Source organism: Rhinolophus ferrumequinum, chromosome 6, assembly GCF_004115265.2.
Source record: "Rhinolophus ferrumequinum isolate MPI-CBG mRhiFer1 chromosome 6, mRhiFer1_v1.p, whole genome shotgun sequence".
Lineage (NCBI taxonomy): Eukaryota > Metazoa > Chordata > Mammalia > Chiroptera > Rhinolophidae > Rhinolophus > Rhinolophus ferrumequinum.
This window is the reverse complement of record NC_046289.1, coordinates 62,888,139-62,906,303: the sequence shown is the minus strand read 5'-3', so window position 1 is coordinate 62,906,303 and position 18,165 is coordinate 62,888,139. Positions and strand designations below refer to the sequence as shown.

Genomic DNA, 18,165 nt, shown 5'->3' with positions numbered 1-18,165 from the left:
TGAGTCTGTCTGCTCACCTCTAATTGAGGAGACTACCATCTCTCTCCCAGGGATCCTTGTGAGATGGGTTGAAAAGGCTAGAACATGTGGAGTGCTTTGCCAAGTACCCGGCACCCCACAGCCACGCCATTAGGAAGCTCTTGTGGGGAGCTGTCCAGGAACGTAGTCTTCCTTTCGTTTTTCTGTCCTCCCATCTCACCCCGGCTGACCCATCCACCCCAGAGAACACTGGTCTCCTGCCTTTTTTACGGCCTGCTCAGGCTCTCCAGCCTCATGGGCACAGATGTGACCTTTCAGTAACACCAAGAATGCCCCCTTTCATTCAGAGGACAGAGAGGGATTGGAGAATCAAGGCCTCTCCCACTCGCTGCCTCCACTCTTCAGCACCAGCTCTGGGAGCCTGTGGGCTGGGCTGGTCCTGCCCAGCTGCCGTAGCCAGTATCATGTGCCAGCCCTGATGGAAGTGGGGTGGTGTGGGGCTGCAGCCTGTGATTGGGCAGAGGGACCGGGAGAGAACCCGTGAGAGTGGAGAGAACTGCACATAGTCAGCTGGGTTCCCAGTCGGTGTGTGGCTGTGTCTCCATGAGAGTTTCTCCTCTGCCCTTGGGTGGGGTTGGCTCCCCAGCCTCCTCTTGTCCTAGGCTTTCTTTCCCCCCTTTTTCTCTCTGGAGGAGCGCTCATGGAGAGCCTACAAAGCCAGAGCTGACTCCAGAGCCAGGGGAAATTGGCCAGTCTGCCTCCTTTTCCCCTGACAATGGTGATCTGGACTTCAGAGGAATTTGTCCTTGAAAACTGTTCATTGCCCTTGTTCTTGGCATTTTTCCATTTGGAATTTTGGGGGCTTAACCTTATGTGCCCAGAGCCTGGGAGACACTGTCACTGCTGCCACCGCCACTGCTGCCTTAGTGAGCAGACGCTGCTGCATTCTGCTGCAGAAGCTGTCAGGCCCTGAGGCGGCCGGCAGGGCGCTATGGAGTCCTGACAAGCAGGGGACCAGGCAGCAGATGGGGGATGCAGGAGCCACCCAAGACGAAGGGCAGTCATCTGAGAGAGACAGAGGTCCTTGGCTGGCAGGTAACTGAAGGCTTGCCCATGGTAATCTACCCAGACATGTAGCATAAGGTTGGTATTTTCTCTTTCACCTCCTTTCTGGGAACTTGGCTAGTATGCTTAGCAGAGGAGCTGTTTTTAGTCTGACGGCATGTGGCATCTTGAGTGAGTGTGCGGTGTCTGCAGTGATACTGCCAGACTGCCTGCCTGCCTCTCCTTGCAGGTCTTGATGCTGCTATGAAGGAAACTGAATTGGGTCAGCAGAAGCTGACTGGCAGCTGCCACTTTCCAGGAGTAAAGACAGAGGGAGCTCTCCTCTAGGGAGAAGGAAATTGTCAATCTGAGGGGTTCGAGATGGTAGAGAAGAAGCTGAATACTCTCAGGAAATTCAGAATGAAGACCCCCCCCCACCCTGCCCCTTGCATCTGAAGGTCTGGATCTGAGCTGGGTTAGTCTAAGACCCTCAGATGGGCTCGTATTTGTAACTCAGCCATGGTCTGTGGTCGGATAAATGTTGGAGCAGGAGGGCAGGCATGAAACATGTATAGACTGTTTCTCAATAACTACCTTTTCTATTCGTGTGGCATTAACTGGTTTGTTTTCCCAGGTGCTCTCCCTAGCCTTTGTCTCACCTGCGACAAAGGTGTCTTTCCTCCTTTCTGTACATTCCACTGTGTGTGTTTGGCCTTTTGCCCACAGCCATCAGTGCCAGTCTTCTCCAGAGCACACTCGCTCAAGTATCTGGGCCTGTCCTTGTCCTTGGACCCACTGCAGATTGAGTCACCTCACAGCGTCCTTTTCAGAGAAGAGACTGCCCTTGTGTCAGCTCCCACCCACGCACCACCCCCGTCCATCTATTCACTCTCTCACCCATCCACCCTTCACTATCCTTCTCAGGCTGCATTAAGAAATCGTAATGTCTTCTAAGACAGCGGCAGCATGGGTTCTGTAAAGGGCCAGGTAGTATTTAAGGCTTTTGCTGCAGCTGCTCAGCTTTGCCAGTGTGGTGCAGAAGCAGCCTGGACAATATGTAAATGAACGATGTGTCTGTGTTTGCATAACATGTTACAGAAACAGGCTGCAGACCCAGTTTGGCCCACAGGCTGTAGTTTGTGGACCTGTGCTTTGGACTCTCCTAAGCAGAGAGAGCCCCTTAGAGCACACTGCTCGGACTGAGATCTGGTTCCAGTGCCCAGTCATGGCATCCTGGGACTGCCACGAGGGCCAAGGGCGGCTGCATTCAGGCCGTTTGGTGAGCCTCTGGTGGATCCTGACCCTTCCCAGCCACTCCCCTTCCCACGCAGGGCTCCTTGAGAAACCCAGATGATGGATGGAGCAGCCCTGCAGAAACAGCATGTGAGGGCCTCGCTAGTAGGCCACAGGTGACCCCAGAAAAGGTTAGCATGCAGCAGAAGCTGTCAGTCTTCGGAAGAAGGTGCTCACTCATCCATGGTCACACAAGGGACTTGGTGGCAGAACAAAGTATGACTGCAATCTAGAATTGTTTTTAAACTTTGTATTATTGGAGTGGGGTGGAGATGAGGGAGAAGGTGAGGGGATTAGACAGCACAAATTGGTAGCCACAAGATGGCCGCGGGGATATGAAAGACAGTTTGGGGAGTATGATCAATAATGTTATAAAGATTTTGTAGGGTGTCCAAAGGGCACTTGTCTTACTAGGGAGACCACTTCATGGGCGGTGTAGATGCCTGACCACTGCGCTGTACACCTGAAGCTGAATAATATTGAATGTCAACTATAATTATATATATACCATGTTTCCCTGAAAATAAGACCTAGCCGGACAATCAGCTCTAATGCGTCTTTTGGAGCAAAAATTATAGTAAAATAAGACCGGGTCTTATATAATATAATATAGTATATTATAATATAATACTGGGTCCTATATTTATTTTTGCTCCAAAAGACGCATTAGAGCTGATTATGCGGCTAGGTCTTATTTTCGGGGAAACAGGGTATATGGTCAAGGGATGTGGAGTACAGCATAGGGAATAGAGTCAGTGGAACTGTAACAGCTATATATGATGTCAGAGGGGTAGTAGATGGGGGAGGGGGTTATCACTTTGTGAGGGGTGTAAATGTCTATTACATTGTTTTGAAACTAATAAAAAATCAAAACAAATAAAAAAAAGGAAATTCCAAATACACTATAAATGATCAACTCATAGCTAATCTTGTTTCATTAATATCTCAACTCACTTGCCTCTTCTCCTCCCCACTGGTTCTAAACAAATTCCAGACATTTTCACCAGAAAATGCTTTAGCATATGTCTCTGAAAGGTATGCTGGAGTCTAAAACTGTTCCAGGACTGGTTCACTGAGAACAGCCGTGGTGTGGAGACCAGCTCTCCTCTGGGTCTCCTGCCACACGTATAAATTCTCTCTCGTCTGGATTGGCTGCCCCTGCTACGAGATCACAGAGGATTTCTGTTACAGGGGGTGGAGGTGCAGCCATAGTCTCTGGACATGTACCAGAGACTTCCATTCCCACAGTGTTTTTCTGGAGCTTCTACTCTGTTTCCAGCAGATGTCTTTTTATTTTTTTTAAAGGGACAAAGCTTCTTGATTTAGCTAAAATGTTGTTTCAGTTTTTAACAAGCTGCTTTACTTTCCTGGTTATTTTCCTTAACCAAAATGAACTTGTATTTCTGCTAAACCCACCATCTAAGAACATGCTAGTCTCAGGACTGTTCTCATCTCCTGCACTGTGACATCATAAGCCGCCTGTGACACCGTGCCTGTGTGTCCCAAGTTGCCAGAAGTCCAAAGCCCTCTCTGCCCTGTTGAACTCAGGGGATCTTTCAGATGTGCTTGGATGGCCACTGGTTTATACTGAACTGGGTTTGCATTTCCTCTTGGTTACCCTGCCCCCCTCTGTGACAGGAGAGTGCTGGGGGAGCAGAGAGACGAGGACCACCTGCCACCCAGGGCTGGAGAGTCGCTCCACAGGGCCCAGCGTCAGCAGCAGCAGGGCTATGTCGGGGATTTGCGGCAGCGGATCCTAGTGGGACAGATTAGATCCCAACAGGACCTGGAATTCGACCAGGCGCATGCTGGCCGGCACATTCAAAATGGTAAGTGTCCGTCGCTCATGGTGTTTCACTTTCTCCTCTCTTCATTTTCATGCTTCCTCAGCCTTCTATATTCTGTCTGTGTTCTTTGTGATATGATGGAATCTTTGGCATCAGGCATTCTCCTCTCTTTAGAGCCCAGAGGCTCTTGCAAGGGGGCTGGAAGCAAGACTAAGGAAGCACCTTCCTATTGCCCCGTCTCATGTGCACATTTGTCCAAGCTTTGCTGCCGCCCTAGCATGTACCCACTGCTGTGCTGAGGTCTGGGGGCTTCATTCCCTTGTCCTGTGGGAGGGGGGCCTGTGTCCCTCATCCCACCACATCACCCCAGCCAGCTCTGTCACTCCATACAGGCCCAGCCATTGCTGGAGGTGTCTGAATCCAGGCAGCCGCAGGCAGGGAGGGAGGTGCTGACCTTCTCTCAGGGTGTTTTTGGTTCCCAGACCAGCAGTGGCTACTCAGAGAAGAGACCTGGCTAGCCAGCTTGCAGCAGCGACAGCAGCAACATCAGGACCACGCAGCAGAGAAAGAACTTGAGGCCTCTGTGACAACGGATGCTTGGCTCCAGAGAGATCCTGAGACTCAGCCATTCCCAGTGGTCCACAGCCGGAAGCGGGTGGTGCGACTGCAGCTCCTGCAGAGACGTGCTCTTCGGGCAACTGAAAGGAACATCCGGCGGAAAAAGGTCTCATTCCAGCTAGAGAGAATCATCAAGAAGCAGAAGCTGCTGGAGGCCCAGAAGAGACTGGAGCAGCTCAAGGCTTTATGCTGGTTCCGGGATGACCGCCCCCAGAAGCCCCCACACCAGGTCCCCAGCCCCGATGCCGGGGTCCTGGGGCCTCAATGTAGAAGCAAATCGACAAGTTGCAGCTCTTTGAGCCTCCAAAGGCTCTGCCTCCGGTACCTGCCCCAGTTACACAGGTACAGCCGCTGCTGTGACCTAGAAGCGTTGGCTGAGATTACAGCCTTGTTGCCCAGGCAGTGTTCTTTACTTCCTGATGCCTCAGTTTCCTCAATCTGTGCAATGAAAAGATGTGTTTACTTCCCTTCCTCGTCACTTTTTCCCTCTCCTGACTCCTTTCTCTGTAGTTGGTATCTCCTAAGACTCAGGCTTTTCCCTTCTCCCACTGAGGAGCAACTCTTGCTTCCTTGGTGTGCTAACTTCTGAGTGAGACTCGCAGCCTCATTTTTCATCTTTAGACCCTGACGATCCACTGCCATCTCCTCGTGCATGTCCTGCCCCCACCGCCACGTCATCTTGCCTCAAAGCAGACTCTGTTCCCACATGCTTCCTCCCTCCCTGCCCACCTCACCCGCCAATTCCCGTGAGCTTCCTGACCCCTCCTCCCAACTGGTGAGTGAGTGGGACACTAGCTTTCTGGCTCCCAGGTATGATTTTTGATCTTCCTTGTTTCTTTTCTCCCTCACTCCTTACATTCAGTCCAGGTGAGGAGATGTGCTTGGAGCAGGGACTGTATCTGCCTCCTTACATCCTCTGGGCCGCACACCGGCCTGGCCCATAGTAGGTGCACAATGAATGTCTGTTGGAGTCATGTGTGCTCTTTTCTTCAGACTACTAGGCAGGCTTTTAAAAACACTTTTTATTACGAAATTTTTTCAAACATACGCAAGGAGAATAGTATACCTGTCACTCATATTCAGCAATTATCAGGATTTACCATGCTTGCTTTCTCTCTCCTCCTCCTTTTTCCTGATGAAGTATTTTAAAGCAACTTGTAGGTATGTCATTTCAATCCTACATCAAGTACACACTTTTAAAACATAAGGACTTTTCTTTAACCACATTGTCATTATCACACCTAATGAAATTAAGATGAATTATTTAGTATAATCTACAACCTAGGCCATATTCAAATTTCTCTAATTGCCTCAAAAATATTTAGTTGTTCAAATAGGATTTATACACTACATGTGGTTATGTCTTTTAAGTTTCTTTTAGTTAATTTTTTTGTTTTATTTTTATTCATATCATTGATTTGTTAAAGAAAGTGGGTCAGTTCTTTAGAATTTGCCACATCATAGATTTGTCTGTTTGATTCCTTGTAGCGCCATTTAAATTGTTCTTTTGTTCCTCATATTGCCTATTAACTGGAAGTTTTCTTTAAAGGTATTAGATTCAGATTCAGTTTGACTTTTTTATAAAATAAAAAAATGAGGAACAGAGTGTACCTGAGACCTCCGAGAGCCAAGATGATAGTCCACAGTTTCTTTTCCCACCTATAAAGCTTTTCTCTGACAGCAAAGACTGCAGGGGCCAGTGACATTCGCCTAGTCTTTAACTCTTTCAGAGCAAATTCGGTGAGACTTTATAGTCCCTCTGTCAGCAGAAATTATGGACCCCTTTCTTTTCTGAAATGGCTTTCCTTGTCTCCACAGTGTTTTCCTGAGTCAGGAGATCTCCGACACATTACCTTCTATTCCTGACTTAACTGACCAAACATCAGAGAAAAGCCCATCAGAAGCCTGTTTGCCCCCAGCTGCTTCTTACCCTCCAAGGACACGGAGTTTCAGCACCAATGCCCTCCGTTCCTCAGGCGAGGGCCAGCTGTGCACAGCCCAGGCGGCTTTGGCTGGGTGGGCGGCCTCAGCCCCAGGCGCCTGCCTCACCCTGAGCTCCAAGTCTGCCCGCATCCAGGAAATGGAGAGAGTGGGTAAGCAGCCCCGTCGGATGGTGTCCCAGAGCTTAGCCTCTCTGGGCCAACCAGTTAACAAGCCGAAGCCAACAGTTGAGCCAGGGGCCCTGCCCCCTTCCACGCAGACCAGGAGGGCTAAGGGACCAGCAGAGCGGCGAAAAGGGCACCTTGGGACCCACAAGTCTACTACAGAAGCCGCTTGCAGTTCCTCACATCCCCGTGGACCCAAACAGGCAGTTGGGCGTGGAAAGTCAGCCAAGACTTTGGGGGTAGAATCCAAACCACCTTCTCCAAGCAGGGCATCAACAGGGCAGCAGAGGGTGCTGGCCGCCAGGGTCAGAGACATTACCAAAAAGTCCTCTCACTGGCCCCATGGCAGCCCTTTGAAGAGACAACACAGTGCAGGGGACCCAGACGCCACGGCCTCATTCACAGATTCCAGCCCAGTAGTGGGTCACACAAGAGAAAAAGATGGTGATTTCTCTGATGCAGATAGCAGTTACTCAGTGGATTCTCTCTCCTGTGTCTATGCCAAAGCCCGGACGGAGACTCTGAAGCCAGAGGACCTGCAGGGGGAGGAGCGAGATCTCCCAGAGCCAGAGAACTCTGAAAGTGACTGCAGTCAAATATCGGAGGACTCGCTGGCTGAGAAGGGGTACCGAAGGCCACAGGACAACCCAGGGGGTACTGATCTCCCCAACAGCCACGGCCACCTCAGGGCCAGAGCTAGAGACTCAGTGAGGAGCTTCACCACCTCCTCAGACTGTGGACTGTTTGCCCCGGCTCACAGGAGCTTTTCGCTGGACAGCCTGATCGATGCTGAGGAAGGACTGGGGGAGGAGCAGCAAGAAGAGCCTTTCCTTGGTTCAGCTGACGAGATGCCCACAGAGACTTTTTGGCACCTGCAGACCTCCAGTGTGCCCATGGTGGGCCAGGAGGCAATGTGCAGGCTGGGTCCCATCAACCACAGAGCAGGAGCCAGGCTGGATGCCACGCTGCCAATGAGCAGTTCATTTTACCTGGATGCCCAGTCCCAGCCCCGCTGTGAGCAGCCTGAGTCGGAGGTGGAGGCAAACTCCTCAGAACAAGTCACCACTCTCCAGGGCATGCAGGTGTCCGGAGCAAGCCCTCTGTTATCCTTGGATTCCTGGTTTTCCTGTGACTCCAAGATCGATCCCAGTAGCCCCCCAGGAATCGTGAGTTCTTTATGTCCAAGTCCTGATGTCCAGGAATTTCAGCCCTGTGGTTGGGAGAGGCCTGGATACTGGCTAAATACGGAAGAAGGAAAGCCATCGTGTACAGAAGCAGTCCTGCCTTACAGCTCCAAACTGCCCCCGGGCGGTGCTGAGCTGCCCTACAGTGTAAAAGCTGTGTACACAATCCCTGCTTCTGATGCCTCTAGACTGTCACTCTGGGGGTCTTACAGGCTTCTTCAGCAAGGAGCTGATGGCTCCTTTCAGGCCAGAGGTGTCCCTGCCACGGTCCAACAGGGCAACTGTGACGCATCCAACAACTGTAGTGTGTCAAGCGTGCTGGCTGCCTCCGCCGCCTCATTTGCCCATGTAGGCAGCGCCCGTGAGAAGGACTGGGCTGCCCTTCAGACGAAGTACCTGCTTGAACTATCACATCCTGTCTTGGAGGCCATAGGAGAGCCCAGGCCAACTGTCACCTCCCTTGAGGAAAACTCTGGTTCCCTGACCCAGGCGACTGGCAAACGAGGAGAAGCTCTATTGGCAGTTGGTTCTGGGGCATCTAGCAGTCTGGATTTCAACAACTTCCCTGTCCATCTATCCAAACTTAGGCATTCGAGAGCAGAGAAACAACAGGACAGTTTGAGTGTCGAATTAGAAGGTACTTCAGATTTCTTTACAACTAGTGAGAAAGAGGTGAGTTACAGTGGGAATTATTCAGCAGACGTAGAATCATTGACTTCTGGAACAACAAATGCACTGGCCTTTGCTGCAGAGAACAAGGTAACAGATTCCATGACAGAAGCATGTGAAATCAAACAGAACAACTTTGAAGAGTCCTCTCAGAGTAGCAGGGAGCCTGGCTTGATGACTTCTTCTGATGACTGTTTCTTCCTGAAGAACCTTTGTCACAGTAATGTCACCATAGCCACCAAAGAAGACCATTGGCCCCAAGGCTGGGCTCCTCTTGGGAAGAATCGTGCAGGCCAGGTGGGGCCATTAAGTTACAGCAACCACCACCCCCTACAGGAAGCTGAGGCAGACTACCACGAGAGCTCCAAGAAAGTTCTTGGAAGACACACCGATCTTTCCTTTGCCTTTCCGTTAGGTCCAGAGCTGTACCTCCACTCTGCTCCCTGGAATCCATTTCCATCTTCCCTGCAGCCGCCTCTCTTGGAAACAGTCTATGTGACCAGAAGCCGGGATGCCCTGACAGAAACTGCCTTGGAGATCCCGGCTTGCAGGGAAGCAAGAGTGCCTTCCCCACCCCCCAGGGAAGCCTGGGGCTTTGGTCATGACCACCAAGGTCTCCAGAATGTTTATGTGAAGAATAATTTACCAGTGCTGTTGCAAAAACAGAATTCCAAGATTACCTCATCTCAGCAGGTCACAGCAGAGAGACCAGTCGGTCTGAACACCCAGGAAGTTAGCGGAGAAATAGGGAAATGCCCTGGAAATGTTCAAGAAGAAAGCCATCATTCTGTTTATTTTTTTGTTGCTCAGAATAGACATGTTCTTACATCTACCAGCACAAAAGTATGTGAATTTGAAAATCAAGTTGGAAATTTAAATATGTACAGTCTTCCAGCTCTCGAGGAGGGAGAAAAGGCCACTGTACAGTCCTATTGCAGTGTCTCCTCAGACGGTTCTGGGTCCAGGAAGCCTCCCCTTGTTTGGGAACCTGAAACCGTTGGAGAAGAGCAGGATCCACATGCAGTCCTCAGACAGACCCAGGCCTTCGATAGGAACAGACAGTTCCCTTCTGGGGCTAGGTCTGGTTTCATCCATGAAGCCATCAGTTTAGGTCCTGACAGGGACATGCTAGGGGAAACTTCTCTTCCTTTGAAGTCTAGATCAGTACGTCATAGAGTAAGCAGCCCAGAGACAATGGCCCAGGATGAGAGTCCAACCCACAATGGGGAAGGGAAGAATGAAACTCGGCTGTCGGGAAAATTTCTCCATCCCAAAGACAGCTTGGAAGAATTTAAGCTTCCATGGACAGAGGCTACGCATGAAAGATTCCAGTCAGTTCCGTGCTCTCAGGAAAGAAACCTCAGTGAATGCAAGGGCCCTGGAAAGTCACAAGAAACATTAAATCCCAAAGAACCACCTTCGGGAAATAAAAAGAATAAAAGAGTTCATAATGCTGATGAAATGGCGAAGCTAATTAAGAGTGTCATGCAGCTGGAAAATGGTATCTTAGAAATGGGATCCCAGCAGAAGAAGCACTTGTGTGCTTCCCACACACTGGGCGTCAGTACCACTGTGTTCCAGGGCCACAGTGACCAGGAGATGGCTGGCCGTGTCCTGAGGCCAGGCAGCTCTGGAAACCACTTGTCCTTCAAGGATCAGCCATCTCCAAAGCAGACAGATGATGCCATGTTTAGTGATGGTGAAGCTGAAGAAATGGAGGCTAACAGTAGCATTGGGGAAGATTCCCAGGCCCAGAAAATTACCCTGAGCCCCTTCATGTCAAGGGAATGGGTACAAGATCTTAAATTTGTGAGGGAGCCCACCCACGCAGCTGTAGGAGACACACCCGCCGGGGACACTTGTGATTATTTAGGGACATGTCCAGCTCCCACAGAGTCCACCAACACTTCTGCTAATCCAAGGAGAACGAAAGCGTCGGCTGGAGCTGTGCCGTTGCAGGCCAGGCCCGAGAGGTCTTCTGAGAAGGAGGGCACGCTGGTGCGTGGGTCAGCCAGCCCCAGAGGGCAGCCCTGTGGCTGGGGAAGTCTTGAGGAGTCGGAGCCTGTGAAAGGTTTTCAGGAAAGCCAAGTTGCCAAACCCGAAAGTAGTTCTAAGCAAGAGGAACCAGAAGTTCAAGGCAGAGTCAAAGAAATGGCTACGCAAAGAGGAGAGAGCCTACAGCAGGAATACCAAATGGTCTCATTGACTCAGAAACGTCGAAGTCCAAGCCAGCATTGTATGGGCACGTTTCTCAGCCAGGAGAGCAGCCCGTGGCTGAGCCGGCCAGCAGCCCCTGCGGCTCCTCACACCTCGTCCTTGCATTCCCCGAGGCTGCCGAGCAGCTCTCTGCACGCGCCTGATACTGTAGGCATCTCTTCAGTCGACTATGTGCTAGATCCTACCGTGCTGAAAATGCCTGACAGTCTCTGGGTGCCCGGAGCAGGGTGTCAGGGCCAGTGTGGAGAGCTCAGAAGCCACAGCCCTCAGGGAAATGTGAGAGGCGGCTCCTCCGTGGCACATACTGCTGGGTGTGTGTCTGCCATCTCCATGGCTGTGGGATCTCAGGGTCAGTCCAGTGCACCGGACAGCAGGTCCCCGGGTGCTGAGGGCCGGAGACCTGCAAGCACCAGCCCTCAATACCAAAGAGGGGACCCCAGAAGCACCATGATGGGCTCAAGTACCAGGGTTAGTTCTGCTTCTGAAGCTGAGGCACAAGGAGGAACAGAAAGAGCCAGTTCCCTGAACAGGGTCTCTAGCCCGCTTGAAAAGAGGGCCAGCTGTCCTTTAGAAGAAGGTAACGACCGAGGCAGGGAGGTGAAGCAGAAGGCAGAGAAGGAGGCCGAGGCCCTCAGTTCTCCCAGTGCTGCTTTCTCAGCACCTGTGTCTCTGCCAAGGGCGCCATCCCTGGAGCCCACGGCCCGTCCACCCACAGGCCTGGCTGTGCTGGAGGCCAAGGACCAGGGAAAGCAGCTTCATGACTTGCTGGCTGGAGGCACAGTCCTTCCGTACTATGAGACGTTATTAGAACCTGAATGTCCTTCCAGGGCCCCTGGCAGGCCTCAGTGTCAGCAAATGGACCAGCCAGTGTCAGACAGGCCCAGGTATGAGGGCGAAGCTCAGGGCTTTCACGTGGCATCTCCCTCTGCGGAACCAGGACGTCTGGGGGCTGATAAGAGGCAGGTGCTTCAGGCCACAGCCCTCGCTACAGAAAGCTCTCAACCTGTGCCCAGCGCCGAGGTCAGCACAGGGCCACGGCCGCCCTCACAGACTTCCTCCCATGCTGACCCTTCGCTAGGCAACAGCCATCGTTCTGGGGAACTGAGACGTTACCTGGGAGCAGGGGAAGAGTTTATATGTCACTGCAGCGCTTTGGAAATCGGAGAGAAAAAGAAAGAAGCGACTAGAACACCTTCTGATCCTTTGGGCTCAGACGGTCTTCCTTCAGGAGCTGCAGAGGAGGACAGGAGGGTCATACCAGAGAGAGACACGGCTGCCTTACCTTCTCAGGACCCGTCCGATGATCCGGGACTGAGTGGGCCTGGGCACAGCAGCTCAGCTCCCTGGGTGGCTGCAGAGCGCCAGCCCTCTGGTGGTCAGGAGAGCAGCCCAGTGCACCACGAGCCTAGAGCCCTGGACACCACATATGGAGGAGGCTCAGCTAACTTCTTGGTGGTTGCACAGGGAGGGAAAACAGCCTGCTTGGAAAGGCAGCTTGTGATCTGTGATGTTCAGAATTCTGGCAGCCTCTCAGCGCCTAACCAAGACCACGGCCACGGCCTCAAAGCTTCCAACGTCTTAGAAGAAGGGAGGGCAAGTCCCAAACAAGGCACCATCCTGCCTGGAGCCTTGAGAAGGCTTGAACTGGAGGCTCCCTCACAGCAGAGTGTGAGGTGGGCGGGGAATGTTGGTTCTGGGCCGACAGAAGCCTGCAGGGCTGGCAGCAGCCATCCCAGACCAAGTCCACTGCCAGATCAAAGACCCAGCGCAGATCCTGGGGGAGGGGGAGAGGAGGCCTCGTGCAGGTGCCCGCAGGACACTTCAGAGTGTGTTGTCTTCTCAGGGAGCATGGAAGGTCCAAGGACTCTCAGCCCATCTCGGGGGCAAGAAGACAGCAGAACTCTTCCTTGCAGACAACTCTGCAACCCTCAACCCATTGCTTCTCATGCCTGCTCCCCCCCTTCCTCCACTTTACTGAGTTACAGCAATGGTGACCAGGGGAGGGGGACCTCTGAGGCCACCCCACAGCCTCCCCAAGCCCCCTGCATAGTATCTGCCAGGGCCTGTGGAGTGGACGAGAGAGGAGACAGCTATTCTGGGAAACCTGACGTGTTCCTGGCACGTGGCCTTGAGCCCAAAAGCATTTGTGTGAAATCTGAGCCAACAGACAGCAGTACCCGGGAGCCCTCTGCTGCTGCTGCTGTCCTGTCTCTGGCTCAAGGATGTAGCACCCCTGCTGCCTCTGACGTGAGGACAGTTCCCCTCCTCCACGCAGGTGCTGAGGGAAGCTCAGGGTCAGGAAGGGATCCTGAGAAAAAGGTTGCTGAGCAGAAAACCAGCACAGAGCTTGAGGCTGTCCCTTTCCCTGCAGGTGTGTACTCTGAGCCACTTCGGAGCTTCCAGGACAACTCAATCAGTGGCCAGAATGCACAGCAGTCTCAAACCAAGCCTGAACTACCTGCAACAACCAGGAAACCTCACCCCCTGAATTTAAGTGCAGAGTCTGTTGGGTGTAAGCTGCTGGTGGAACCACAGCATGGATGTTTAGAAAATGCCATCAGCTGCCTTCCAGAAAAGCCACAACTTCCCACCGAGTCCAGGGGTCACAGTGGCTTAGGTCCCCCAGCCAAGCTCATAGCAGAGTTAGAGCATGTCTCCAAACCACAGGCTAAGAGGCCCTGGGAGGAGGAAGAGAAGCAGAGAGAGCCAGGTTCAGGTGGTGGTGAAAACCCTGCCCAGGGCAGCTGTCCTCCGCGTCCCGATGAAGGTGGCTCAGACAGCTGTCTGACTATAAATGCAGGCAGAGAGGAGGGGCCTGCAGCCAAGGCCGCTGTGTCCCAGACGTTCCCATCAGGCTTTGAAGACCCTGCTGCTGCCCCTGTGGGGCCCATGGACCAGAGCCCTGGCCTGCCTTCCCCTGGCGGTGAGCAGCCGGCTCCCTACCACAGACGCTCGCTTCCTGTCATCGCCATCTTCTCTGGCTCTCCAAACTCCAGGTCCTCCCCCAAACCACAGTTCTCTGTGGTCAGCTCTTCCTGGTCCCTTCAGGAGCTCAACTTGAGTGTGGAGCCTCCTTCCCCCACAGATGAAGAGACACAGGAGCCTAACAAATTGTGGAACCCCCGTCCTTGGGGCCGTTCCTCAGGAAAGTCAGCGGCAGCACCTCTGCAAGCCGAGGACTGCAGTCAGAAAGCCTCGCTTACCTCGGGCAGGAGCCCTGCTGATCACGAGCCCTGTCAGCCTGCCAGCCCTCCTTACCCAACGGCGTCAGCTCCCTCATGCATGCCAAGCCCCGACTTCAGGAGCAGCTGGATGCCTGGTACTCCGGCACAGGCCTGGCGGGGGAGCTCAGAGAGGCTGGGCGGCTGGCCTGGGCCAGCGACGTGGCTCTCGGAGGCGGACAGAGGAGTGTTGCACTTTGGCTCCAGTGACATCGGTCCCAGTGTCCTGCCCCAGCACCCAGAGGGCCCTGCGCACATCGGCTGGAAGCAGTATGTGTTTGGCAGTGCGGTTGACGTCTCCGGTAGCCAGACGTCCCAGGGCCTCGAGCCGCCCAGTCTGGCCCGGTGCTCCAGCATGGACAACGGCCTAGGAGACCGGAATAGCTCGGTCCACTCCCACCTCAGCACCTATGCCAGGGCCCAGGGGCTGGCGAGCCCACGTAGCACCATTGCAAATGTCCAAGGTTCACGTGAGGCCTGGAAAGTATGGGGTTCCTCGCCTGCCTTGGGGAACCCCCATGTCCTGACCGGTCCTGAAGGGGCAGCCCCCACTAGGAGTCCTGACAAGAGAGCCCAGTTGCCAGGCACCCCTGATGAAGCAGGCTGTCTGAGGGGTGAGCCCCCCTGGGCTGAAGGAAGTGCTGCAGGGCTAGTGGATGAGATTATGCTGCTGTACCCATCAGAGGAGGGCGGCCCTGTGGGACAGCCCCGGATGAGCAGCGTGGAGCAGGGCACACAGACCCTGGGCTGCAGGCCCCACGGGGGCCACCCTGACGGCTTGTCTGCTGCGCCGGAAGCCAGCGCAGGGCCAGTCTCGGACCTGATCTCCTGGACCAGCATGCACAGCCTGTCTCTACACCTCTCGCAGCTCCTGCACAGCACCTCAGAGCTGCTGGGGAGTCTCTCCCAGCCAAGTGTGGTTGAAAGGGAGCAGCACACCAAGAGGGACACCCCAGATGAGGTGGCCCCGGCCCTTAGGACAGATGGCTGTACTCAGACCACCGTGGATGAGGGTCTCCAGACGGACCTGGCCCCACCCCCTCTGTCCCTCCAGGCCCCAGAGGCCAGCCCTCAGGAGAGCGGCATGGTGCTCGAAATGCTGGGCTCAGCTGTCTCCTCCATGTCTCAAGAAAAGGGACATGTCCCAGGGACTCCTCAGAAGACAGAGGCAGAGGGAGCAGCATGGAAAATGGCAGGACCTCCAGATCTTCAGGAAGAAAGCACCCACTGCAGGCCTCCAAGCCCTCCCGTACCTTCCTCCCACGTGAGGTTTCAGAAGGCCCCCTCTGGGCAGAACCTCCCTTGTGTGGGCCCTCAGGCTTCTCCTGATGCTGCGCTGCCCACCGGCTCCCAGCCAGAGGATCCCGGTCTGGCTGTCAGCAGCCCCAGCCTCAGTACCTCTCACTCCCCAGGGCCCTGCCCCTGTGCTGTGGAGCCTGTTGGGGAGCCTGGGGTGCAGAAGAAGCTGGGCCCCACGAGTGCCTTGTTGGTAGACAGGGCCTCCTCCCCAATCCTCATTCTCAGTGCCAGCACTCAAGGGGCAGGGCTCCCCCTCGGTGCTTTGTTCCTCTCAGCCCCCTCAGCTCGACCTCTTGAAGGCCACCAGAAGCTCGTTGCCAGCCCAGACCTTCCCCTCGAGGCCCCCAGGCCTCCAGTGAGTAATTCTCAAACCACTGATGAGTCCAGTAGCCCCCAGAGAGTGGGGACTCCATGTAGAGAAAGCAGAAGTCCCTTAGAAAGGAGCGACAGCAGGTCCTTGCCTGAGGTAACCCCCGCACGCAGCCTGCAGCAGAGCCCGGAGCTCCAAATTCGTATCTTAGAGAAGCCCTGTCAGCGGCTTCAAACCCGGACCCCCGCCTGGGACCAGCGCAGACTGTTGTCTCTACCACTGAGGAGTAGGAGCCAGAGGCCTGCTGATGGCTTTGTCCCTGAGGACATGGCTTCCCTGAAGTGTGGCCCCCTGAGCATTAGGAGGCTGAGTGGATGGCAGAACAGGACTGAAAATGGGGCTGAGAGTCCAGCATGTCCAGTGGAGCTGCAGCCCACTCCGGACCTGTCTTCTTCCCTGGGAGGCCCCCAGCACCCCAGCCCCTGCCCTGGCCCTGAGTTGACTGATGACACAGGGCTCCAGGGTCCTACCTTGGGCCCAGCTGAGGCCTGCCAACCTCAGGGGCTGCTGCGCCCCAGTTCTCAAAAGTGCAGGGCCCCTGAGCCCCAGCACCACAGCCTGAGGGACCTCCCAGTGCACAACAAATTTAGTAATTGGTGTGGGGTTCAGAACAACTCTCCTGGGGGGCTAGGTGTGGTGGAGTTGCTGGGGTCCAGACGTGATCTCAGCTCTGGAGAGGAGGGGCAGAGGCCCCCCCAACCTCCTGACGACCAGAGCCGGGGTCCTGAGTGGCCCCGGAGGGAGCAGATCCCCCTGCAAGTTGGGACCCAGAACCTCTCACTCAGTGTGGAACTCACGGAAGCAAAACTGCACCGTGGCTTCGGGGAGTCCGATGCCCTGCTCCAGGTGCTGCAGAGCGGCATGGGGGAGGCACTCGCTGCTGACAGACCTGGGCCGTCCACCTGGGAGGAGCTCTACGCCCGGTAAGGGCCGGGCCTGCAGTGGGGGGGTGAGGGGTGGCCGGGGAGGAAGGAGAACCACGGAAGGCTAATAGCTGGCTGTTCCGCTCCCCTTGTTCAACTCTGGGATCTTCCAGGGGTCAGAGAGAGATCTTAACATGGAGAAGGGCATTCAGGGCCAGCTACAGTGAATCGATCACGTTTTATCTCAGGCAAAAACAAACCATTGAGACCCTCCGGAGACAGCGGGCTGAGCGACTTCAGAACTTCCGTCGGACACGAAGCCTCAGCCCCCAGAAACAGCTGAGCCTCCTGCCCAACAGGGATCTACCCACCCGTGACCTTGACTTACCCAGCAGGCGCCGAGAGTACCTGCAGCAACTGAGGAAGGATGTTGTGGATTCCACCAGGTAAGGGTGGCCCCCGAGCCCTGCAGAGAGCAGCTGTGTGTGGGGTAAGGCTTGTGGGGAGTGCGGCCAGGTCATAGCCTGCTGGCGAGAGGAGGCTACAGCTTCCCTCGACAGGAGTAATTCCAGGAGTCGGCCCTACGTGCCTGGGACAAGTGGAGGCAGCTGTGGGAGTTGGGGACAAAGGAAAAGAGGGTGTAGGAGGGAGAGGTGGGCAGTGAGGAGTCCTGGGAGAGGATGGACACGACTGTAGCGTGCTACGTGGGGGTGCAGGCCTGAGCCTCAGTGTGAGATGTAAAACCAAACTTAAGGCCTTGTGGGCAAAGAGGAAAGCTCATTCGAGAGTGGTGCTGGACGGGCCTCACCCACCCACGTGTTAGAAGGCGTCTTTCTACCCCATGGTCTTTTCCAGGAGCTCAGGGTTGGCATCAAGGTCTGCTCACCTGCCCTCTGACATAGAGCTGACGCTACGAGAATACCAGCGGGCCCGCGCGGAGGCCAAGGTGGAGATTGCCCAGGCCCGGGACCGACTGCGGGAGCGGACTGAGCAGGAGAAGCTGAGAATCCGGCAGCAGATCCTCTGCCAGCTGCTGAGGGTGGGCAGGGGGACGGGCCTGGAGCCTGGGGCAGACCCGAGGCTGGGGCGCCTTCACTGGGATGCGTCTCAAAGTTGTGCTCACTCTCGTTACGCGTCACCCTCATCAGCCCAGCTCCTGTCCCCAGGGCCACAGTCTGGGGGGAGGCGGCTTGGGTATATAGTGGGGTATAGGGAGGTGTGAGGGTGTGAGGCGAGGCGGGAGGCACTGGGGAGGAGAGAAGGGGGTTCTGGGAGCGGTGGGGGCTGGGTAGCGAGGGTGCCCCGGAAGCTGGTTGATGGAGGTCTGTCCTTCCAGGAAGAGGAAAAGCTACATACCCTGGGCACCTCCAGCTCGCTGTGCACCAGCTCCAGCGGCAGCCTCTCCTCTGCCGTCACCTCTGGCTACAACAGCAGTCCAGCCCTGTCAGGCCGGCTCCAGTCCCCGGACAGTGTGGTGAGTGGGAGCTGCTGCGCATGAGCCAGGGCCCGACTGCTG

At 54.8% G+C, this 18,165-nt stretch overlaps 1 protein-coding gene across 2 annotated transcripts in view; it reads left to right on the top strand.

The window, feature by feature from the left end:
* STARD9 (StAR related lipid transfer domain containing 9) overlaps positions 1-18,165 on the top strand; it is a 94,361-nt gene that overhangs the window by 69,954 nt on the left and 6,242 nt on the right. For both annotated transcript variants that reach the window (XM_033107395.1, XM_033107394.1), the window contains 6 exons: positions 3,955-4,145; positions 4,586-5,063; positions 6,540-16,709; positions 16,898-17,095; positions 17,505-17,688; positions 17,986-18,123. In XM_033107395.1, coding sequence (XP_032963286.1) covers positions 3,955-4,145; positions 4,586-5,063; positions 6,540-16,709; positions 16,898-17,095; positions 17,505-17,688; positions 17,986-18,123 — 11,359 coding nt within the window. The remainder of the gene's footprint in view (positions 1-3,954; positions 4,146-4,585; positions 5,064-6,539; positions 16,710-16,897; positions 17,096-17,504; positions 17,689-17,985; positions 18,124-18,165) is intronic.